The sequence below is a fragment of the Epinephelus lanceolatus genome, chromosome 10 (genome assembly GCF_041903045.1).
Source record: "Epinephelus lanceolatus isolate andai-2023 chromosome 10, ASM4190304v1, whole genome shotgun sequence".
Lineage (NCBI taxonomy): Eukaryota > Metazoa > Chordata > Actinopteri > Perciformes > Serranidae > Epinephelus > Epinephelus lanceolatus.
Genome location: NC_135743.1, coordinates 16,879,497 through 16,903,964, shown reverse-complemented (window position 1 = coordinate 16,903,964; position 24,468 = coordinate 16,879,497). Strand labels below are relative to the sequence as shown.

The following is a 24,468-nucleotide window of genomic DNA, read 5'->3' as shown; positions in this document are numbered from 1 at the left end:
AATGGGATTTTCCCAGATGGATTTCTTTTGCTTTGTTTCCCTGCAATGCTGGAGAAAAAAAAATCCTCTATGAAAAAAATGATTCTCACCTGAACATCTCTTCCCATCTTAAATTTGGCTCATGCGCAGTATTTTGTTTGTAAAAGAGTATATTTGACAAATTCAATTTCCTTGCACATTAGAAATGACAATTGGGCTGACATTTAGAATTTATTATACAGCTATCCTGAGAAGGCGGCACACGTCAAAACTTTAGATCTTTTTGTGTTCTGAGGAACACAAAATACTTTTGCAAACATGATGGCAACATGCTAATTGACAATGCATTTACATGGTTTAGTGAACGTGTGAAACACCCTTTTTTTAGCCTTCATTCAGTGGCAGGTGGGTGAGTTTAGTCTCGTGAAAATAAAAAGGGAGCTAGGCAATTACAGAAAGGCATTTCACAGTCAATTTAGAATAACTGTCGGTTCTGAAAACTAATCTGCCCTCTTTATTCCCTTTTTTTGGTACACCAAAGTGGTGACGTTTACCACTTCAGCACAGACTATGAGCCCACAGTTACTTGAAACTGTTTTTTGACATAGCTGCGGTCTGTGTCTGTAGCTTGCCAGATGTTATCAAGTCAGCAGTGGTTTAAGAGGTATATGATCCATATTCATTCCTTTATTGCAATTTGTTTGCTACTTCCTACCTGGTTGGTGCTGGTGGCAGCAGTACAGCCTGAGAGGGGGCTGATCCTGGAGCCACCACAGCAGCTGTGCCCACTGTAACAGGGAAGGGGCTGGCAGGGTGGACAGCTCCACCCTGAGGCAGCTGGGACTGGACCACAGGCATGGGAGCTATCTGGATGATCTGGCATGGAAAGAAGAAACCACAAAGAAAGGAGCAGGACAAAAAAATATGAATGCACAGCGCAAGTGTTAAGCTGATGATTTAGTTTTACTCTGCGTTACAGAATAAAAAAATACACAATTATAATGTTCTCATGTCAGTGTCTCCATTAAAGTGATCACTGACCTTGCTTCCCGTCTGAGCACCGTTCTGGACCGGAAGAGGCGGAGCCACGATGGGAAACTGCTGGGCAGGGGCTGGCGCTGTCCGTACTGTTGCCATGGGAACAAGCATTTTGCCCTGGAGCACTGGAGACTGTGTTTGCACTGAGGCAAAGACAGAGAAAGAGGGAGAATGGGCATTTTTTAGGAGTCACCACATGATAACAGCATGCAATAATACACATGTTATTATAACTGCAGTTTAAAATTCTCACCTCTAGTTCCCGGGCTGACCACTCCCACTGCTGAGCTGGACGTATATCCTGTCAGTGAACTTGTCCCCTGTTGCTTTCCATTGGCCAGGGACATGTGTGTGGGTGGAGCTGTGGGCAGGTTGAAGATACTGGTTGGCTGGCTGAGCTGCTGAGGTGGGCTCTTGGGGTTTGTGTTGGCAGGTAGGGTGGGCAGGATGTACTGAACTTGTGTGATGGCCTTACCCCCATGTGGTGATATGGAAGAAGCGGGGAGGAACTGGGGCTGAAGCAGGGACAGAGGCAGGGGCCCGTTGGTTTGGCTATGCGGTACTGAAACAGCAGAGGAGGGCAGGGCCTGCTGCTGGGAGGGCTGAGGGTGGTGGGAGGGGGTGATGAGCTGTACAGCAGGTTGAGCAGACAGAGCCCCTCCTAACACCAAATTAGTCACTACACCACCAGGGCCCACGCTTGCACCTACAGGATTGGGTGATGATGAAGAGTAGTACCCACCCCCTGTTGCTGGGACCCCGCCTCCTGATCCTGAACCAATCAGAAGTTGTGGCTGCTGATGGGGAGTCAGGGACTTCCTCTCTGGCGGATGCGGACTGGATGATGTGCCTCCATCTCTGGGTTTACTGGCGATGGGGAGCGGTGTGCTGATAACAGGACGCATGACATTGGTCACCACTGTAGATGCCACCCTTACGGCACCAATGCCCACCAGTGGGTTCCCCCCAAGTGAACCTACTGATGAGGAAGGATGCCCTCCGGCTGGAGAGGTAGAGATGACAGACTGGCCAGAAGGGAGGGAGAGAGATGAGGCCTGCACTCCTCCACCTCCTCCCTCTCCCATATATGTGTCCTTCCCCTCTCCCTCTCCTCTGTCCTTCCTCCTGTGATCTGAAAACCCTCCCCCTCCTGATCTCCCCTCATCATGGCGCTTGCTGCTGGGGTAGGAGGACAGTGAGACACTTCTGCCATGAGGGGTATGGTGTGCAGAGGATGATAATGCAGAGGAGCAAATGACTGGGGCAAAAACTCTCTGAAAAGGAAGACAGACAGGGAAAATTTGACAAAACATGGATATAACTGAGGGCAAATGCACTGAAAAGCTCAGTAACAGGAAAAAATGATTACTCAAGCTGGTTACCTTTTGATCACTTTCGTCACCAGAACCGTTCTCACTATCGCTGTCCGTCACTCGCTCCTTACACTTAAGATCTATGGAACTGCTGGGATAAGGGTCCTCTGTGGGAAAGACAAATACGCTACAGCTACACTTGACAATCCTTAAAATGTATAATCCAAATCAAGTTAAGGGAATATTAGTATCTAAAATCAAAACATGAAAGTGGTTAAAAACTGAATGTACTTTAGCGCACCAGTGACACAGGAAGCAGTGCACTAACACTTTAATTAATCTAATCGAACATTCAGTTTCATGAGCTGAGTAGGTCTGATTTCTCACCGATGACATCATCGTCTCCTTCCTCCTCGCAGATGACCATGCGCTCCTCATCACTGGTCATGTCCTCACTGACCCCCCGCTGGGACTGTGACAGGGGTGGGGCATGACTGGAAAACTGACTGCCACCATCCCCACACATCTAGAAAAAAAAACAAAAAACAGGTAAAGTCAGAGATGCTGTAGCAGAGAAGCTTATGAAACAAGTAGGGCTGACACCTTCATTTGATCAATATACTCTGGTCTGACCAAATTCTTGACTGATGTCACTTTCATAATAAGGCTGTGTGTCCAGTAAGGCGTTTTATTCCCTGCTGAAAACAGTAGACGCTCTTCTGAAAATGCTCAGCTGGGAGTGCAACAGTGCTTTGGAGGTACTGAGTCTTTTTAACTGTGACGCTTTGGTTGCGCCTGGTTGCTACAATATGGAATACTGACAGAGTTAAAAATGTCGGCAAGAAGTACTCGCTCTGGATGAGGGGAAGGCTAAAGCATGTAGGGACAAAAGATGAACGCTCTGGTCTATAAGGCCAACAATAATTATTTCTCTTCCATTGATGTTGTTGTTTCTTAGCATTCGTACAAATAGGATGTGACAGTTGGTCTTTGTGGTATTTGTCCTGTCCCTATTCCAATGTGACTGGACAGCCTGCAAAAATGAGAAAGTAATGAGTGCAGCTTCTGACCCAATGGTGAACATTGTTCAACTCTCTTCACACTAAATGTTTAGCGCTTACCGCCTTGTCAAACTGCTGGGGTTTGTAGCATAGCATAAGTACATGGCACTCACATTGCTAACAATTAAAAAAATACATTGCTTCCAGAAAGAAGAAGAAATAAAAAAACTTTGGTGCACACACAACTCTTAAATTTAGAGTGCACTCAATGCACTGTGGTCGTTTCAGTAAATCTAGAGATAACATACAGATTATCTTTTACCATCGACTACATGATTGGTCAAGTAGTAGATAGAATTTCAGTCAACCAAGACTTTCTTTGGTTGACTACAGCTCTAACAACAGGTTACCGTGTCTTCTGTGTATTTTCTGTAAAGTGTGAGAGATTTCACACTGAAAAATGCATTTTCACTTTTCCATGTATGGGAAAAGCATGTCTGCCAGAGAAAACTATTTCTGTTGCAGTGACTCCGCTGAAAAACACACCAGCTTTGTTTTTTCAAATCAACTCTACAAGTCTGTTTACAAAAACAGCAGCAGAACACTGTTCATGTCTCCAGCAGTGATAATGGTTTCTAATTTACAATATGCAAAATCACATATTACAAAATCATCTTTCCGGGTCTGTGAGCTGAGCTCCTCTCTTACCTGTGCCAGTTCTGCCAGGGCTTGTGTGTTACCCCTGTCACTCCGCTCCAGGCTGTGCATGGCACTTTGAGAAAAGGCTCGGGGACGGGTAAGCTGGCCCACATGACCTTCTCCTGTACTCCTTTCAGACACGCCCACAAGACCTGGACCAACCCCCTTCAGCTCCACAGAATGGGGCTCTATCATGGGGCAAAAAGAGGACTGTTAGAGGACTGCAATAAGAACACCCTAAATTACACAATAAAGAAATATGTTTTATATTGTGAGAGCCAAGTGAAACCAACCTGTGGACTCAGACATGCTCCTCTCTCTGATGTCTTTGCCCCCTGGGACCCCACGGCCCTCAGAGCTGGACTTCTTCCTGTCTTTGTTGCACCACTTCCAGTCTGGGTGGGCCTTAAAGTGGGCCTCTTTTACCTGGGAACAGGAGATGGGACAAGATGAAGGGAGGGAGTGAAAAAAAAATATATATATATATATGTACAGAAGCATTGTGTCTGCACATGCATCTGTGTACCTGGAAGGCCAAATCATGGTACTTTTGTTTCTCCTTCGGCCCAAGGGCATACCACCACTCCCCAAGAATCTTGCTGACTGTCCTGTTGTCCTGATTTGGGTGCCGCTGGTGCACCAATGCTCGATGACGCTTACTGAAAATCATAAATGCATTCATTGGTCTCCGGATGTGGTCCTTCTCCCTCTGAAAGAGTGAGCAAGAAAGATATAGAGATATTATTTAGTGAGATGAGCATTAAGCATTTGATGTTCTAGTTAGAGCAGTGAAAAGACTACCTTTCCAGGGCTGCTCTTATCTCCATCTTTGGGCAGCGCACTAAGGGACTGAGTGCGCCTCTTCACTGGTGATGTAGAGAGTGGTGGCTCTGGTACAACTCCTGGCAGGAAGCTGAAGGAAATAAAAGCAGCCGTCTGTTTGTTATCTTTATTAGATATTTTCCTTGGGGACAATATGCACATACAGGCATACAATTTCTTTTTCCCTCTTTAATATTTAAAACGGGGAAATTTTCAACTTTGTAACTAGTGTGATTTATCTTAGAGCTGCAAGTCTATCAGATGTAGACACAGAGTACAAGTGGTTCATCTCCCATGAGATACATCAGAGCAGATTCAGCAGATAGCTCATCCATTTCAATGGCTGACAGCCTGGCCACTGCCTTTCATATAGTGATAGAGCCCAGAGATGGAATGCTTTTGTTCCCATCTGCTTTGTTCTGGCATTGAGCTCTTCTGCCCAAATTAGCGCGAGGATACAGAAAATATCACACTCCCATACTGTATGTGTGGGTACACAGTACCACACAGAAAATTACTGTGAAGGCTGACTAGGACAAATACATAACCACTTTTTATATACGGACACTGTCAAGGGTATATGTGCAGTGTGTAACTTTGTGCATTTGTGTAATCTCACAGCTTTTAACACTGTAAAACAAAGAAAAAGAAAAAACTGCACTCACGGGTCATCCACGTCACTCTCTGTCTCACTGTCAGGCCTCTCTGCATCTCCTTTCTCCTTCTCTGGAGGCGGCTCCTCAGAAGAGGGAGGAGGCCGGGATGGAGGACCTCTCTCTACAATGGGAGGAGGCTCTGCAGGCTCCTGTGGTGGCACTGCCACCCCCTGACACTCTGAGGAAGAACAACAAAGATGCATATTCCTTCAGGGTGAAGTAAACAATACATGGTATTAAAAACAGCATTAAAATCCAAACACGATTACACATTTCCTACAGCCATTAAGTCAGACATAAATGTATTCAGTACCTGTCTTTAGACTGGCTGCTTGGGGGTGGTTGACTGGGTGCTGGCCCTCTCCTGGCTGAGAAGAAGCATCTGATTGGGTGGGTGCCAGGAAAGGGACCAATGAATGCCAGGGGAAGACTGGGACTGACCGGGGCTCTACATTGGTCCACACTGCAGAGGAAAACAGCACTGTTTATGACAAACAGCCAGCATCATCTGATGTCCAGAGATTCATCAAACACTTCCCTTCTCAGAAACCACATTCAAAGGAACAAGGCCTTCTTGCTTTCAGATTACCAAGATGCTATTTCCTTATTTGGGAAATCAGGAACCTCAGTGCAACACTTCAACCACAGATACATTCATACTCCAATCACCATCTCTTATCATTTCTTACAATTAGTTTGCAATACTACCATACATGTTTTTTTTAATCATTTTTGAGTGACAGAAACACAAATACACTTAATTAAGCGTCAGACTAGAGCTCAACGCTTTGTTGTTAACTCCTTATTATAGACAGCACTACTAGCTTTCATTTGAGGTATCTAATAAGGGTCCAGATAACACCTGGATCACAAGGTGAATCCAATTAACTACGAGGCATGATACAACAATATCAGTACTTTGAGAACTACAGTGAATATCAGTGCTGCCACAGTATCCCACCTCCAGCCACTTAACTGGTTAAATCACTCCAACAACAGCAGATGTACAAAAGGACTCTCTGTTCTCAATAACAGGCTGGATGGAGAACAGAAGCTCGTACACTCTGAACCCCCATAAATAAGCAAGGCATATTATCTTTATTACCATAATTGAAAGAAATATTTTAAGAAGGATGCTTCTCCCAAAAACTTTGAAGTAACAAAATATGTCTGCTATATGCCTTCAAAAATAGCTTCTGTCTAATATTAATTCTACACAGGGGATTACATCATAGTACAAGTCAATAATAATCAAGTATTGCTGTATGTTTACAGATCTGGGAATAGGATACTGTATTCTCACACAAACAGTAAAGTAAGTGACAGGGACTAACCAAACATGCTTAATCCTTGTCGGAGATACTGAGGATTCTCTGATGAGAACATGGTTGAATGAAATCCTTGATGTTTATCCGAAGAAAAGAATAATAATAATAATATGTCCTTTTGAAATCTCTCCTCTACAACACACAGAAATCCAGGTGAAGCAGCATCTTTAATCCAAACTCTCGAGCTGATATTGCTGGGATGCTCACAGATGACGACAGGTGCTCAATGGTGTCTGTATCCGTTTCATCCCTACTGGTTGCGGTCATCATTCACAGTAATTACTGCATCATGAGGATTTTAAGATGTGGCATGTAGAGGGATCCTTGTTTTTAATTCCGATGCGAGTTGAAATGAAATATGTCTGTCAAGTAGAGTCCATCTCTCCGTATCGCAGAATGCCGCAATCTAATAACGCACATGTAACAAACATCAGTGGACAAAATGTACTATAAACGATTGCAATACATCACAAAACTTAAGTTAGATTGGTAAAAATGCAACAGTGTATTGACGACCCACTGAAACGATGATTATGATCGAAGGCAAGGTTCCTCCTCCCTTTGGTCTAATTACCCCCGATGCCCTCTCTCCCTGTTTGTTTACATTACTACAGCAGCTTGGTCATGAAGGGGTTAACAAGGCCTCTAGCCCATCCACGGCCTGGATTAAAACATCCGTCCGGAAACTACGCAGTCTTTCTGGGCCATGTTAAACATTGCTCTGCGCTACAACACAGGTGGGTTTGGCAGCTCTAATAAAGCACATACAGCCCTCGAGTGTAAACGCTGGAGGGTTGCTGTAAAGAGGGACCTTATCGATCAGGCTAAGCAACACTGCAACAAGCAAATTGAGGCGATCACAGCTAAGGTGATCCGTCTAACTTGGAGGAAGAGCGGCGAGAGACACTGGTTGTTGTCCAAGTGTGCACTGTTTACTCACACACCGACTTTAATACTTGGCGATTCATATATTAAACCAACAGAGACGCTAAATTAGCTGCCTCTTGCAACAGCCGGAGCCTCAAGTGCACCGCTCCAAATTGGACCAACCTCACGGGAACGCCCCTGGTCGTGCACCCGCCGCACAGACAGAGGCAAAAGAAACGATATTGTTCTCATGTCTCAACTACAAAGGCGTATTCACATGTACTGGCTGCCAAAATAATCCGGCTAGGACTGTTTGATAAGTGCATTACACCAAATACTAACTTGTTTTTCCCATCACCTGCCCCCAGAATTGTACCATGCACCTGACTTAACCTGGCAGTTTAGTTAACACCTGCCAAGATCCAAAATCGCCTATAAAAGGATAGCGACCAACTTGGGTTTATCCGTGTTTACTAGGCATTAGCAGATGTCGTTGACTGTAAATCTGGTGCATTCATCCATCACCCAGTGCTTACAAGCTCGCTATCCATCAGTTTGGTTATCAAGAGAGCAAGCAAACACTATCGTCTCCACTACAACCTCAGCTGGTCTCTGTTCAGCCTCCAATTCACCAGCTCCTGTCCTACCTGGCCAATCTGGCCACAGACCTGACGTTAGCTAGCAACTGATGAGTCTACAACACAGCGATAAAAGCGACCACGGTGAGGACTACTGGCTCCGGTCGGCGAGCAGAAACAGGGTGATGAATCGCAGTTGTTTCTCCTCCTCAAGGCAGCAAAAGAGCGGCTGGTTGGAGATGAATACTGGACCTGAACCCGACGGGGGGGGGGCTTCACGAGAAGCGATACAGTAACGTTAGGTTAAAGCCGTTGGTGAGATCCGTCCGTCTGCAGCAGGTTAGCTAGCCACTTCGTGCGGACGACATCGGCGCGCACACCGTCCAGTGTGGTTAATACTTGGTGTTACGAGTGTTGTTTTGGTCCAGAAAAGTCCTCGTACAGCATCTCCACAGCTCCCAGCCCGAATTTACTCCCTTATTTTTGTCTTGTTCTCTCTCTCTCGCAAGCCTTGGCCCTTTCTTTCTCTTTCCCTCCCTCTTCCTCTTGTTGTAAACTAGGCTGCTTGCCCCCCCCTTCACTCGCCCCCCTCCCCTTCTCGTCCTGTCAACCTCGCCCAGCCTTGTCCCGCCCTCCTTGGCGAATCCCGCTCGCCTATTGGCTGAGGCAGCTAGCTGTCATCTGCCCGCCGCGAGCCCTGATTGGTCAGAGTGTGCACTGGAATGCCAGTCATATGCAAATTTCACCCGGCTTCACCACCAACGGCTCTTATTACCACAAAAACCGCGCTTATCTTAAATAAACAAATCCAATAAATAAAAAAATACAAAGTAGTTCTATTGTATATATACGGAAACACCAGCCGGTTCTCAGTTAATACTCCAAAAATGTGTATTTTTGTGTTTCTTTCAGTAAGCCCACCCCTCACTCATGTCATTGGTGCAGGAGTCGTAGTAAACCTTGACTGACGCGTGAACCCACCAATCAAAAGCCGACACTCAGATGTAGGCCAACCAATGGCTTAACAGAAGTTAGTCAAGATCCCTCCCTCTTACAAATGCTCGGCTAAAGCTGTAATACCCATAAAGACCATCCGATGCAGGAAGGCGCTAGTGAGCTATCTACTGTTTACTTTCCACGCTGCTTTTGGTCTTTTTATGCAATCTGCACAGGGGGTGGATGGTCATGAGGGTGCTGGGGTCAAGATGACAAAGCACATTCACACCCATTAAACCTATATGACTATGTCTGCTATTCCTGTGTTTTCTCCAGAGTTGTTACACTCGAACATAAATGCTGAGTGTATTATTAAATCAGCAATATTCATTTGTGAGAGAGGATTATAAAACCATTTCTCTGGTAATGCTACTTTGCTTTTAGGAACGCAGCTAACAGTGAGGAGGCAAGTGATGTAATTTTCCAGCATTAAAAGCCCTTTCAAATCCCCAAACATTTTTTCCATCTCTCCATCATGTAAATGTGCCTCCTCCAGACAGAATTTAAAATGTTCTGATGCAACACTCGCAGGGACACGGAGAGAGAGAGAAAGAGAGAGATGAAGAAGAATAAGAAGAAGAGGAGAATTGAAGACATAAGAGTAGGGGTGGTTAGAAAGAGAGGGAAAATGGGTGGAGAGGACCAGAGGGTAAAAATAGACTGAGAGTCATTTTCAGCAGGAGAGGCAGGGAGGGAGGCCTGGAGGAGGAGGGTGGGTGGGTTGGAGAGAAAACAACTTGTGAAAACAGAACTTCTCTTAAAGGGAGGAAGGGCGAGGGGGGGGGGGGCAGAGGGAGACAAAGAGAAAGCATTTAAATACACCTATATATTGTTTAGGTACGGCACAGTTGCGACAAAGAGGAAGAAGTCTGGTACGCATGATTTGGTTTCCCGTCATACTGCGTGAGTCAAGAAGTCATGCTCAGCTTAGCTCATCTATCCATAAGACAAATACAATACTGGGAGGGACTTAATTACCACTACCAGCCAGTCAGCTCATCAGGAGCTTGGTAACTGACCAATAAGGTTGTGAGAGCCACTGGCAGCTGCTGTCCTCAGTAGTAAAAAAAGTTAACCCTCTCAGTCCTGGGTTTCATTTCTCAAAGGAAAAACACTGAAAAATCTAAATTTGGTTCTGTCAGCTATACAAGACAAAAGAAATATTCTAGCATCTCAGACAAAGAGGAGCATATTTAAGGTGCATCTAAGCTCCTTTGACTGTATCTTGTCAGGTCATTAGCATCAGTAAAGCATCTTACATCATGTAAAATTACAGGGTGACTGTCTATTCTTCTTTTAAGACCTAGGTTTCCAGACAGGGTTAAACTAATAGGCATTAGAAGAAGAGATAAAGAGAGGGAGAGTAAGAGATTAAGGCTTATCAACTGCACCAAGGACTCAACAAGTAAACCCAGCGAGCAAAATGTGTTAAGTGGAGGGAGCTGGGCAGCTTGGCCGTGTGAGTGAAAGGAAAAGAGGGTGAAAGAGGGCAGGGGTGGGGATGAGGGATTACTGTGGCTGCTCAGTGGTTACAACCCTGGGTAAACATTACAAGCTCTTGGTAATGAACTTCATCTGACCAATTATTCAGAGCAGAGTAATCAGATTTTCCTGTTGCCTGCTTTGAATATGCTTGAATTCTGGATTGATTTAAAAATACAGCAAACACATTTGAGTAACAGTCACACTTGTGTCACTTAAGGGGTAATTTCAACTGTCACATAACAGCTATTAGATCACAAAAGATGCAAGATAAGATAATCTGTTAAATGCATGCATGTAAAGTTGCAAAGAGGTGGTGAGGTGCATATCAGACAATGGTGGGAAACTACAGAATTCTAGCGCTTACTCATATATAAAAGAGATAAGCACTGGAGACCGGCAAGAGTAAGAGAGGTGTGAAAAAAACAGTAGAAGAGAAATTCCCCCTCAGCTGAGCTTAACTATCTCTTCCTGCTGCTGTGCTGGCAGTGCAATATCTGTGTAGGTGTTCAGCATCTTTCATTGGCTGTCTCCTCTTACAGACATCATGCTTTTTAATGTGTGTATGTATGCATGTCTCTACCCCCCCAATTACATCTGTCAAACACCACGTGACTTCACACAAGAAACTTTTCCTCCTCCTCTTTACCTACGCTGGCACCGTGCAGGCGGAGCGCCGCCTTCGCTCACTCACCCATCCCATCTCTCTCATCCCTTAATTCATCTTCCACCCCTGTGCTCTGTGTCTCTCCCTCCCACAACCCACCATTTGCTCCGTCCAATTATAACTCGATCCACCAGTCCTTTGCAGTTACCATGGCAACAGCTATGTTGGGCACAGGTCCCCGTGTCGCCTGTGGTCACCAGTCTGCCACTGACCATTACCATCTATTGAATCAAGATAAAGTTAACCAATCATTTTTGCATGGCTTAAGGACGCCCAGAGGGAATGGCTTTGTGGTATGAAGAGGAGATTTTTTTTTTTAACGCTAAACTCGACCATCATTTGTTCTAGTTTTATTTAGAGCAGAAAAAACAACTCATACTCCTTTTTTTGTTATATGTTGCAAAGAGAAGACCCCACTGCTGTGTACTGAGAACAATTAAATAACGTTTACTGGGAGCTGAATAGATTTCATCACCCACAAATTGCACTTTACACTCATTGGCTACACATGCAGATTCACTGACTCTCTCTTCCCAACAGCGAGTAATTAGCATCGAGGAAAATACATGACAGTTTAAACTTCAGACCAGTGTTCCCTCCATCCACTGTGTGAAGGAACTTGTAATGTTTATGTTTGGCCATCTGGGGGCACTACTAGCCTGCAGATAAATGGCCAACGGACGGGCAGCAGCAGAAAACCAGTGCAAAGACTGTGGAGTGAGAGATGCAAAAGGAGAGGAGGAGAGTGGGATGAAGGAGAGAAAAGACATTCCTGAGCTAAACAAAAACTCTTCTCATTCCAAACTTTGGGATGTGAGGAACACATGCAAACTGTGATCTCCTGAGAACAATCAATGTTGGTTCAACTGAGACCCCGAAGAAGCAAATCTGAATATCGTTCCAACTTTACATGCATGCAGTCAAAGTCTTGGAGCCACCTCAGACTGAGGAGCCCCACTGCACCAGCGCATTTTGAGAATCTCCCTAAAGTGTGCTTCGCCCAATAGGAAATAGGATTATCGTTGCACATGACTTTTGTGGTAAGTCTTGAGGGCTTCACATGCGCTTTGGTGCCAGTCTAGATGGCTGTGTGATCCAGATGTGGTTGTTGCCATGGCCAGGGAGGATATGCAGGGCTTTAAGCGTTACGTAAAGCAGGGGCGGGAGGGAGTGGGGATGTTATTCCCGGGTATCCGTATCCGGGTAGACCAGGATGAAGAGAGTGAAGTGGAGAGGAGGGGAAGCGAAAACACTGCAATGCGATGGAGCAAAGGGTTAAAACGAATGTGTCATAATTTTTTAGAAAGAAAAATAAAAAAGTGAGATAGAGGAAAGTGGGAGGGCAGAGGAACATACGTATGCGGGTGCAAAATAACAGCGCGAAAAAGTGTATTCACGTGTACTTAAGGGAGTGTGACATGTTTACTCAGTGTTGCACAAACTGCGTGAGCATGTGTGTGTGTGTGTGAGTGTCATAGAGAGACGGAGATAGAGAATCATGCACACTTAATAATATACAAAGCCTATATTGTAATTTTACTTTCAGTTCTGAGCGTGGGGTACTGACGTATGAGTGACATTGAAGCATAGATCACAACATTCATTGAAGATGCTAAAAGTCCGCAATAAAAGATTTTCTGTTCAAGAAACAATGATGCTAATAATAATAATCATGCAGTGCAGTATGTGAGGTGCCGAGCAGTTTCACTATGTGATCATACAGAGAAAGCTGGTGTTTCTCTTGAACAACAATAACACATTTAAGACCTTGGCAGCAACAAAGTCATCGTGATCCTCTCTATAAAAAGGACACCATACACATTTTCTTCACTGATTCCAGAGCTAGATTCATTTAAGTTGCCGCTCTAGAATGCAACAAACGTAAAATATATAAATAAATGCTCATAATAAAGATTGTAATTTTCCAAATAACAGAAAACAGTAGCAGGAGTGGAAATAGCTGTTATAAATATAAGGAATATTTGATCTGGAACATTTCACTCACTGCTTAAATAATTCAGAGGAAACCCTCCCATTATCCAGCATCGTTTCTGTTTTAGGGAATTGACTAAAAGACGGACGAACGAGGAGCCACCGATAATGTGTTGGTGTGTAAACACATGTGAGCGTGTTGAAGTTCCTCCTCTCTCAGTGGAAAGTGACACAAGCACACGTGCCCCCCCCCCCCCCCCCCCCCAACCACCACCACACACACACACACACACACGCACACACACACACACAGATACACACAAACACACGCAAATACAGGGGCTGCAATTTCTATTTGTGAATATTCTGTGTTATGTACAGGCTACATCAGTGTGATGTTTGCTTTGTTGCCATGGCAACAGACATTTGGCGCTCACACATCATATCCGGTGCTCAATGATTGACGCTTGGTTACTCTGTCTCACTCACACACACACACACACACACACACACACACTGCATGCAACACACACGTCACACCATTACAAAAAAAAAGGTCTCATCCTTCACCTTGTCACTGACACTTTTCTGCCTGATCATTTAACCATTCTGATTTTACAGGAAGTTACGGGGACGCTTGAAAAATTTACCAACTCGTTAGCGTGTCTCAGGTGGGGAGAGCACACACACACACACACACACACACACACACACACACACACACACACACACACACACACACAGAACACGCGCAGCTTTGTCTTAAAGTGTGTGACAGTGCGGAGCTTAACTGAGCCGGGCGATTGACCCCTTATTTCTGAGTACATGAACAAATACACAGAATATAAATGTGCACCGTATGTGCAGGGTTATAATGTACGTAACACAGACAAGAGAGGAGGAATTCACAGACTTCTTCTCTCTGAACTGTATGAAATTTATTAACCTGCTCCCTTTGTCTTACATATCACGGTCTCTTTGTCTTCTTACACATTAAATCTGCAGTTTAAGTTCTGTGAAGTGTTGGAACTATATTGCTTTGCTGAAATATTGTCCTTTTATTAACTGCCAGAGATTTCAGTGATTTCATTCACTCCTGATGAAATGAAAGTTCCTCCCTGACCGCTGGAACATTTAGTTGACACATTATATTTATTCATCTAATTTTTCGCTTCAATTAAAAGGCTTGATGTATCCTCGAGTTTCCCCTATCCCTGAACCGGTGCAACGTGTCGTCACTGATGAGTTGTTATCAGATGCAGGAGAATTTTTCATAATCTGGGTTTCATGCGACATGTTTTTAGTGCTTTCACCCTCCTATGAACATAATGCTGACTGATCAAATGCGTGTACTTTTTGGCATACATATGATCAAGTTTATTCTGATACTCGATGTGTACTATTTGTTACCATTACACAATGATATACAAATGCAAATATTCTTCAAGATCAAGCAGTGTCAACATTATTTCTCCAGAGAGTTTTAAGTACCAGTTACTTTTTGTGAAACAATTCCCAATGAATGATTTTTTTAAAGAATGACAAGATTTTTATCATAATATATTCCACCACAAACATAATTACGATAATATATATATTATATATACATATATATATATATGTATATATAAAACTTAAAAGAAAATTATCTGTTTTTCATTTGCTCATATTTCACAAGCTGTTAAGAGGACACCAACACCTACACAAACTTGCAAATCACAAACATACCACACGTGTGATTGCACACACACAGGCGATTGGTGTTTCCTACTTTCCCTCATCTTTCACACTCTCCTACGACCATATGCAAGAGCTCACACAACCTTTCTAACTCCACAGCAAACACCCTCGTGTGCTCCTCGCTCAAAGATCAAAATAAATGCACATGCACGCTGGCAAGTGTTCACGCACTCACACAAAGAGGTGCTATTCATTCATTCAGCATCTTTTCAGATGAAAAAAAAGAGGGGGATCTGAGGAGGGACCATACACTCAAAATGACAGCGTTCCCTTTCCTGTCCACTTCTCTGTCACACTTGTGAATGTCCACACAGCGATACGTACATACACACTGTGGGCAAACGGCTTTGGTGAGGTGAATTACACTAACTGATACTATGTGTCCATGACAGAAGTGAGAAGTAGGCTCTTATTTTCAGCTGATGATGAATAATGCTCACACACACTCACACACACTTTATAGTACAGCAATTTCCCACACAGGAGCTTGAGAAACAAATTCTTCACACACCCCCACAATACATTGAAACTTACAACATATATCCTTCATACACACACACACATTTAGAATCAACTCACCTTAGTATTAGAGGCCACGTACGCAGCCCGCACCTTGTTTCACTATATTGTTACATGAATCACTAATAAACAAACAAACACATGAACATACACACAGCAGGAGTCAGCGGAAATAGTTCACAGTGAGTAAGAAGATAATAGTCTCTCGGGTCAGGAAGTCTCACACACACACACACACACACACACACACGCTTATAATAAGCATGTTGGTCAGACTTTGTAAAGAAATGAACGAATGCAAAATTTGTACAAAACTTGCTGTTAAAGCCTCCTCCTTTCCTCCGTCTTTATTCATCTACGCTGCCGTCCTCTCTGAGGCATTCCTCATTCTCTTTCTGATCTAATCCTCGTTTCTCTCCCTCTCTCTCAAAAACACGAAATCAAAAACAAGTTGATGGAAAGTGGCCTACATACATGTAGCCCACACGCTCTATTCCCAATTTTGCTTTTGTCTTTAAATGTTAATTTCATGTACAGCACTGATTCAAAGCAGCCACACTCATTCACTCCATTATTTTCTTTTTCTTCAGATTTTTATCAAACGTCCTCATTCAAACGTCCTATAAATCCATGCTGTCGCATTGTGTCTTGTCGAGGTATGTGGTGTAGGTATGATTGCTACCACTTAGCCACCAAGTTTCTGTCTTTAATGACTTGGAATATAAGAGGAACTCTTATATCGACAATGCTAATCCTGTATAAAGTACGGTCTAATCCCAATAGAAAACACAAAAACACACATGCCCATGCATACATTTTCTCCTTCTCTCTCTCTGACACTCACACATGGATGCACAGAAATAAAGCTGCATCCAGCTGGTGTGTCCCTTTTTTCATTTGCATTTAAAATCCAAACGGACAACCAGTTTAATTATTACTTTGGTAATTTTGTCTTTTTAAGAACAGTGTTTGGCAGTGACATAAAACAGTCGTTCCCTAAAAACCATCAGCTGAACCAAGCTCCCTTTCTCAAAGTTACCGGGACATACGGCACGGATTATTCTTTCCTCACTGAGAGCTGATGAGTGAATTAAATTAACATAGTGAATTTTGTTTTGTCATCAGCAGTGATTCCAGCCAGTCTAGTCCTGACCTGGTGAATCCCAGATGCCTGTTTCAGGGCTTCGTGGGTCACGTGACCAGCTTTAGCATTTAGTTTAGTTTAACCAATACACAGGAGGATGGTGGACAGAGGACTAGAGGAAGCCATATGGGACAACAGCATGTTGGCGAACTGGAGCTCCTTCCACTGGGCATCAACACACACAGAGGGTCGTGGCATGTTAATGTGAATCTGGGCCTCTGTTACACTGTGGGTGTTATCAGTCAAATTACTACGTTCAATTAAAAAAAAACATTCAGCAATTTTAATACTTTTTTTTGTTCGAAACAAGTTTGATAGCTAAATGAATGTTTGTTCAGCTGATTTGGATTTATTTGACGAATGATATAAAACACTATGTTAACAGTTGGCTTGCATTAGGTTATCAGGAAAAAATATAGAGAGAAACTGTTAACCGAGTAAGGTCCTCTCTATTTACTATTTTATCTAAAAGGTCCTTTTTAAGGCTTTCATACATCTCCCTCTCTTTCAATCTGTGTGTGTGTGTGTGTGTGCATGTGGGTGTGTGTACAAAATAAAAAGAGAAACTCGTAGAGCTACATTTACACCTTATTTGCCTCGTCTTCTTATTATTTTAATACGTATGCCACTTGCAGTAGCTTCAACTGAATTCACATAAATAAACAGATTTTTTTTCAGTTTCTCCTCTGGTTCTTTTCTCATGACATAACTGCACTGTCACTGCATTTCTCTTGTGAAGTCTCGGTTTCTGAGTTCAAGAATCACTGATATTAAACTGCAAAATGCTGGTTAACCTTCTACTTCAAAGCCAGTTAACAGGGCTTCTCCTCAGTCCATCCTGAGATGGCAACGTGTGTGTGAGCAGTTGACACTACAGAGCCACTCAGCTACCAAAATAGATATCCTTTAGAGAGGTATAAGACATTTCCAATAGCAATTGAATGTTGTGAATATACTCAACGGATGGTACTTAAATTGTAAAAACAAACTACAAGATAATAATTACGCAGAGGGAAAAAAAACAGACAGCCCCTAACTCTTTATGCCACACAACTGGGGATGATGCAGAAAATTTTTCCCATGAGGCTGTTAGGTTCCAAAAATTGGGATTCATTAAAAATTAAATAGAGGAGAGTGTTTCCTCCATTTTTTATTTGAATGTACAGAGCTGCAATTTGGAACAACACAGAGGAATAAAGTCTGACTTGACTGATACTTTTAATGTATTTAAAAAAAACTGTGTATAGACTACTTTTGAGGGAAAGTCTTATTTCTGAGAATTGTGTGTAATTGTTTTTCACTTTGAAATAGCTACACAATTTAATACACACATTAAACACATTGTCCCTAATTCATTTTCTGATCTAAAATATTTCCTTGTGGACAAGATATATTTTCTTTCAGATTTGCTTTGCTTCATTCTTTTTTCATGTGATTGGAATATTTTTTAAAGGTGCACAGATTACAGTATCTAATATGCTTATTCCACATGTCTCCTGCTTTCTAACTGCAGCCCAATTCACAAATTGTGACTAAACCCCCTCAGTCGTCAAAGTTTCTCCTCATTCCTTCAAAGTGACTGACCTCACAGATAAAATACACCCACACGTGTGGAGCTATTCTCACCTGTGCCAGGACGTCCCATGATGATGTCCTTCCGGGGGACAGGGTGAAGGCTTTCGGCAGGGAGGATCAAGGGCAGCAGAGCGGTGGGAGAAGGGTGACAGGGAACTGGCTGCTGGACCTCACCCCCAAATCCCACCCCCCTGTTCTCCTCTCGGTCTGCAGAGCTGTCCGTGCTACTTGGAGCGGGAGCTGTGACTGTTGTGCTGACGGTAACTGACAGGGCCTGCAGGGGGGTGTCAGGGGTGTCAGTGGTGGACAGGGAGGAGGGTGTCGGGGACACGAGCACCAGAGTTTGGGCCGGGCTCCGCAGGAGGACGGTGCCATTGGGAACTGTGGCTGCAGCAGCGTTAATAGGGACAGGAACCTGGAGGCCTGAAATGGGCTGAGGGGTGAGGGGTGTTAGGCCGATGTCTTTAGATGAGGTTTTATCTGTCCCTCCCTCGTTTCCACCTCCTCCTCCTCCTCCTCTTCCCAGGGGACACTCTGTAAATTTTGCCAGCGGGACTTCGGGATTCCTCACAATGACAGGGGAGTCCCGCAAGGCCTGTTGGGATACAGGGACCACACGACGAGGCCCTCCATCAGGAGTGAGAGGAGAGGGAGGAGTTGGAGACACCAGTAGAGGAGGAGGGGAGACAGCAGTGGAGGACGGTGGTGTACTGGAGGAGGGGGTGGTCACTCCTCTGGGTCGGGAGAAGGTGGGTGTGTGTGTGCGGGAATGTGAAGCTGGTGTTTGAGGGGACAGCACCCTGAAAGAGTTGTTAAGGTCCCCCTGCTCCAGCTCTGTCTTGGGTGTGTAATCGTGGTGGTGTGAGGGAAGGGGTGGTGGAGGAGGCGCGTCGGGCTTTCGTTTGCTGGGGCTCATGGGGACTGTAAACATCAGGTTGCTGTGGAAGGAGGGCTGGATACCTGAAGTGTGTCTCTCCCTCTCAACTCCTCCAGCTGGAGTTGTTACCTTACTGCCCCCTGCCCCTCCTCCCCCCGTGCCGCTGGGTTGCCTGTGCCTCCGGTGTTGCAGGACTGGGGAGGCCGTAATCGGGGAGAAGTTGGCTGGCCTGAAGCCGAACAGTGGGGAGGGCGAGGGAGAGGGGGCAGGGGAGAAGGGTGACTGGTTGGATATGGGAGAAAAGGAGGGGGTACCAGAGCGGGAGCTCCCTAATGACACAAGCATGGTGGCGGCCTCACACTCATCGAAGTCGAAGCGTGACGACAGATCATGGGGGAGGAGGGAGGGGAGGACCAAGCGGGGTCTGGAGTCTCCTCTGCTACTGGTCTCACTGCTCTCTCTTGATGTGTCGTCCCACTCAAACTCACTGCTTGCTCTCCCCCGCAGGTCAGAGGGGGTGACTGTCCCTGAGCTGCTGCCTCCTCCTCCCCCCCCCTCTCCCCCTGCCGCCTCCATCTCTTTGGTCCTCATGGACAAGTGTCTTGAGCAGTATCCTCGACGCTGTGACTCTTTCATACAGCCCTCCCTGGAGCACAGCCTCCTCCACTGCTTACCATTGAACTTCTTACGGATACCATTAGGGGTGCACACCACATCACCCTTCTTGTATTTCTGCTGAGCCAATGAGAGGGGAGTCCTGGAGCGAGAGGAGGTAGAGGAGGCTCCCCCACCAGAAGTGGGAGTAGGGGTCTGAGTGGGAGTGGTCTTTGATGGAGGTAGGTTTGGAGTGGTGTTCATTTCAGACCCCAGCAAGGCAGGGGAACGGGGTGGCTGAGGACTAGCTAAAGTGGAGAGGTGCGGGGGTCCCAAGCCTCGCACCACAGAGAGGTGAGGGGAGGAGGGGGGATAGCAAGTGGACTTGGAGATGATGTTTCTGTGCTGAGAGGACCCAGCATTTGGCTTGTGACCAACAGTGAGAGCCATGTTAAAACAAGATACCTCAGCGTCCTCCTCTGGAGTGTTTGGCTGTTTCTGTCTGTCTCTGTCAGAGAAGTTATCTCCGCAGCCATGACCTGTGCTGCCAGCTACACTAGAGGTCACAGTGGAAGAATGGGGTGCCGGATGTGTGTTTCCATAGGGATGCCCTCCTGCAACCCCTTCATGTGAAAAACCATGGCCCAACCTTGCTCCTGGTCCCAGCATCCCCATCCCAATACTCAACTGGCACACCTCCCTTTCTACCTCCATCTCCTCCCTTCGCTCCCTCTCTTCCCTTTCCCTCTCCCGCTCCCTCTCCTTAGCCTTCCCACCATCCAAATGTGGAACCTCCCAGGGAGGTGTGAGGAGCCTCAGGCTTTGTCGGGACACCCACACAGCCTGAGCATTAGCCTTCCTTTTCTCTTTCTCTTCCCCCACCTCTCCATTGTCCTGAGTCTCTCTGTCTTCGCTCAGGAGCACCTGGTAAGGAAATGACACACCGGGGTGGGGGTCCACCTGAGTGACAATCCCTTCTCTGTACAGCAGAGGACCCCCCTCCTCTCCGCCAAAGGGCACGCACACTCGCGTCCTGACAGCCACGGGTGCCATGCCAGGTGGGGGGGCATCTAAAATTAACTCCACCGTGCTCCCTGATGACGATGTCATCACAGTCCCACCATGAAAAGGGTATTTAACAAGGGTCTCCTGTCCTTGGAGCTGGACTTCAACAGTACTTCCACCCACCCTACGCACCACCCCTGGTCTGAACACAGGTGATAAAGGGCATGAGTTAGTCTCCTTAACCCTTCTGTCCCCTGCAGCCCCAATACCACTCTCCAGGGTCCTCCTCATCTGGCGAGCAAGAACTCTCTGGTTTTTCATGCCTTTGGCCAGAGGTTCAGCTAGCCCCTCTGAAAGACTGGCCTCTTTATGGTGCAAGTTATGGAGTGGAGCTGGGTAGTGAGAGTTCTTTTGATGAAGGCTTGGTCCTGTTGCCTCCATCACGTCCAGGTCAGCTGAGTGCTCACTAGCTGTATCAGTGGACGAGGAGCGCACTGAGTTAGGAGCCCCCTCTGACTCATTTTCCCCAGCTTGGAAATCTTTCTCCAGGGATTCTGCTGTCCTGAGGGCTTTATCCTCCGTGGAAACAAAATAGTTTGCTTCTGTAGCTTTACTATCCACAGTTAGCACTGATGGCTGATTACCTGAGCAATTATTACTTCTACTATTACTGCTATTGATAAAAGTATCATGGCTCCCAGCACTACTGTTACTACTGTTAATAATGTTGTTAATATCACTTTTAGTGTTAGTACTACTACTGGTGCTGACATTAATGCTTTTATTAATGATATTACTAATATTGTTACCACTCTTGAAATTATTATTGGGAGTGTTCACACTATCACTGGTTTTTCTGTTAGTATTGCAGTAACTGTTGTGTATGAGTGCAGGGCTGGAGGTAGGAATGGTAGTCAGGGCACTTGCATTGTTAGCAAAGTGCTCATATGTGTATTTTTTCTTGGGTACACGAGCCTTAAATGTGGCTGTTTTCCTACTAGAGACAGAGCCTAAACTGGGGCTGTGATTGGTGGCCGGAGGGGGTGTGGCTGTGGAAAGTGGCGCTGGGGCAGAGGTAGGAAATGCTACAGTATCACTGGCCACAGCACTATTTCCATTCGTGCCCACTGTCTTCTCCTTTTCTGTCTTTTCCTCTGCCTTCTTCCCTTCTTTCTCGACTGACTCCACAGGTTTCCTCAGCTCAGTAGACTCCTCCCTCGTGGGGGTATTGCTGTTTGTGAGTGGTTCCTTGTTAGAGTTGGCGGCTGTGGGCGGAGTCTGTTTGCGTGTGGAGGGAGGGTTGGGTGTATGCTGCGTGGTTTTGACAAGTGTCTCCCTCTTAACTCTTTTGGGGTCTTTCTCTGGGAGTGGCTGCGAGCCCCCTCTCCTTCTCCCCCCTCTGCCTCTCGTTAACGGGGGAGAACGACCTCTGTGCTTCTTTAATGGTCTCATGTCTTCGTCGCTGTTCACAAAGTGCAGATTTTGTGGCGCTCCTCTTCCTTCACTTCTAAGGCACTCCTTTTATGTCTTTCTCTGCTTTTTCTTCTGCGCTGTCCCCCTGTACTCTGTACAGCAGGCTGGAAAAGAAGAGGGAGACGCAGAAGACAGGTGGTCATTTATTATCTTCGTAATCAAAAAATTGCTGAGAATAAAAATGACGTCATACCTGGAAGTGTGCTACACTGCACTGGCTATCACATTGGCTCAAAATCTGACGTATGCTCTCATTCAACCCTCCATGTCTGCCTGATCCACTAGAGCGTGCATGCAAGCGTGTCCTTGTGTGCTTGTCTATCAGTGCCAGTTTGTGCACTCAAAACGAAAAATCTCAACATTTGTTATTCACCATTTCAAAAGCAGAGAGCAACATTTAAAAAATGACTGCTTCACGAAAAAAAAGAACATGATTGCTTTCCTTATAAAAATCAGTATTCTTCTCTAGACCTTATTATAATTAGTTTAATACTACATAATTCATAGTAAGTGGAAAAAAATAGATATTTGTGTTTTGATAGTTATTATGAGTTGTGGATTTATTTCACAGGTAATCCTAGGGAAGCATGTTCTTAGATTGAGATTTAGGGCCTGTCTACATGTATGCAGATATTTATAAAAATGGGCATTTTCCTCCATGTATTGGCCTCTTGACTCACAGAGTTTTAGTTCAGTACAACATTTTTTAAACGCTCCTGAGGTGAAGAGTTATCAAAACTCTGGTTACTTTGTATCTGTGTGAACATGTAAAATGGAGCACTTGGGAAACGTTAACGTTATCTCCTCAATTTGCACGTGCCCATTCTTGCTTTGTGTAATGAGCATGCACCAGAAACAACAACAACAACAACAACAGCGGACTACCAGTTTGTTTACCAGTTTATGGATGGAGGTATTTTGTAAAACATGGGCCGTCTGGACAGAATATTTTTTCAAGACAGAGGAGAAAATTATCCATTTTCAAAAAAATGTCTATACATATAGAAAGGGTCTTAATCTGGTAAACTTCATGTGAGTTATGGCATCACTTTTACAGTTGATTAGTTTACTCTTTTAAAATAAAGGGTCAGCAAAAAAACAAAACAAAAAAAAACAACTATAGGCAAAAAGCATAGAAAGAAAGAAAGAAAGAAGGAAAAGAAAGAAAGAAAGGAAGAAAAAAAATAAGAAAGAAAGAAACGTAAACATCCAAGGTCACTCGCTACGGTTTGTCTCTCACAGTACTTCAGTATCCAAATGTCTGCCTTTAACGAGGCCTACATCTCTTTAATTTCAAATGCATGCAGACACAAAAAAGCCTTTCTCTCTAACACTCACACACACACTACAGGTCGCCTGATCTCTCCACTGTACTCCCTCCAGCTACTTCGACATGCGACAACGTGGCTTTCTCACGCTATGCATTATAGACTTGATTCTGTGTTCAACGTCGAATTGCAACGGCAACACAGCATTTATTCTGATTTCCATCGGGAGGAAAAGGGCTGGCGGTGGCCTGAGTGAGGTCACCCTACAACATGAGTGAGGAAAAAGAGAAAGAAAGAGAGAGAGAGAGAGAGGTGGGAGTATGCGGCTGTTTGGCTGTTTGTTCAAATAGGCTGTTCTTGTGTAGTCATTGGGAATTTCCACAGTCATTCTAGCACTCGCTGGCCCTCTCTCACTCTTTCTCGATGTCTCAGTCTTTCCCAGTCGTCTTTTGTCATTGTCTCTCACTGACACACACACACACACACACACACCTACAAAAAGACAATATAATTGGAATAATATGCCATGGTAACATACGCCCAAAATGAGAGAAATTAAAAGGCTGGCACAGGATCAGGCACATTCACTGATGCAAGATTACAGGCTAAATACAGTCACACACACACACACACACACACACACACACACACACACACACACACACACACTCGTACACAGACGTGCGCATATGTGCTTCCCTCAACTAAGCTTAGCAACTCACCAACACGCACAAATGCCCGCATTCCTGCAAATACAGACAACAACGCAGGCAAATTCATATGGTACACACACTTACACTTCCTGTCCTAGACACTGGAAAAGTTCGTCACACACACATAAGGTGACCTTGTTGTTAACTGTTTGCTCGCTGTAACAAACAATACACAACCTAAACCAGGAACACCACCGCTTCC

The 24,468-nt window shown here is 44.9% G+C and overlaps 1 protein-coding gene across 2 annotated transcripts in view; it reads right to left on the bottom strand.

Moving 5' to 3' along the window:
* The window catches only part of cicb (capicua transcriptional repressor b), a 39,526-nt gene that overhangs the window by 10,332 nt on the left and 4,726 nt on the right, over positions 1-24,468 (bottom strand). For both annotated transcript variants that reach the window (XM_033640023.2, XM_033640024.2), the window contains exons 2-13: positions 18,388-22,389; positions 5,822-5,971; positions 5,518-5,686; positions 4,832-4,943; positions 4,557-4,739; positions 4,324-4,456; positions 4,040-4,218; positions 2,718-2,856; positions 2,400-2,497; positions 1,271-2,291; positions 1,021-1,160; positions 695-855 (exon numbers count right to left, since the gene is read on the bottom strand). In XM_033640023.2, coding sequence (XP_033495914.2) covers positions 695-855; positions 1,021-1,160; positions 1,271-2,291; positions 2,400-2,497; positions 2,718-2,856; positions 4,040-4,218; positions 4,324-4,456; positions 4,557-4,739; positions 4,832-4,943; positions 5,518-5,686; positions 5,822-5,971; positions 18,388-22,264 — 6,362 coding nt within the window. In that variant the 5' untranslated portion in view covers positions 22,265-22,389. The remainder of the gene's footprint in view (positions 1-694; positions 856-1,020; positions 1,161-1,270; positions 2,292-2,399; positions 2,498-2,717; positions 2,857-4,039; positions 4,219-4,323; positions 4,457-4,556; positions 4,740-4,831; positions 4,944-5,517; positions 5,687-5,821; positions 5,972-18,387; positions 22,390-24,468) is intronic.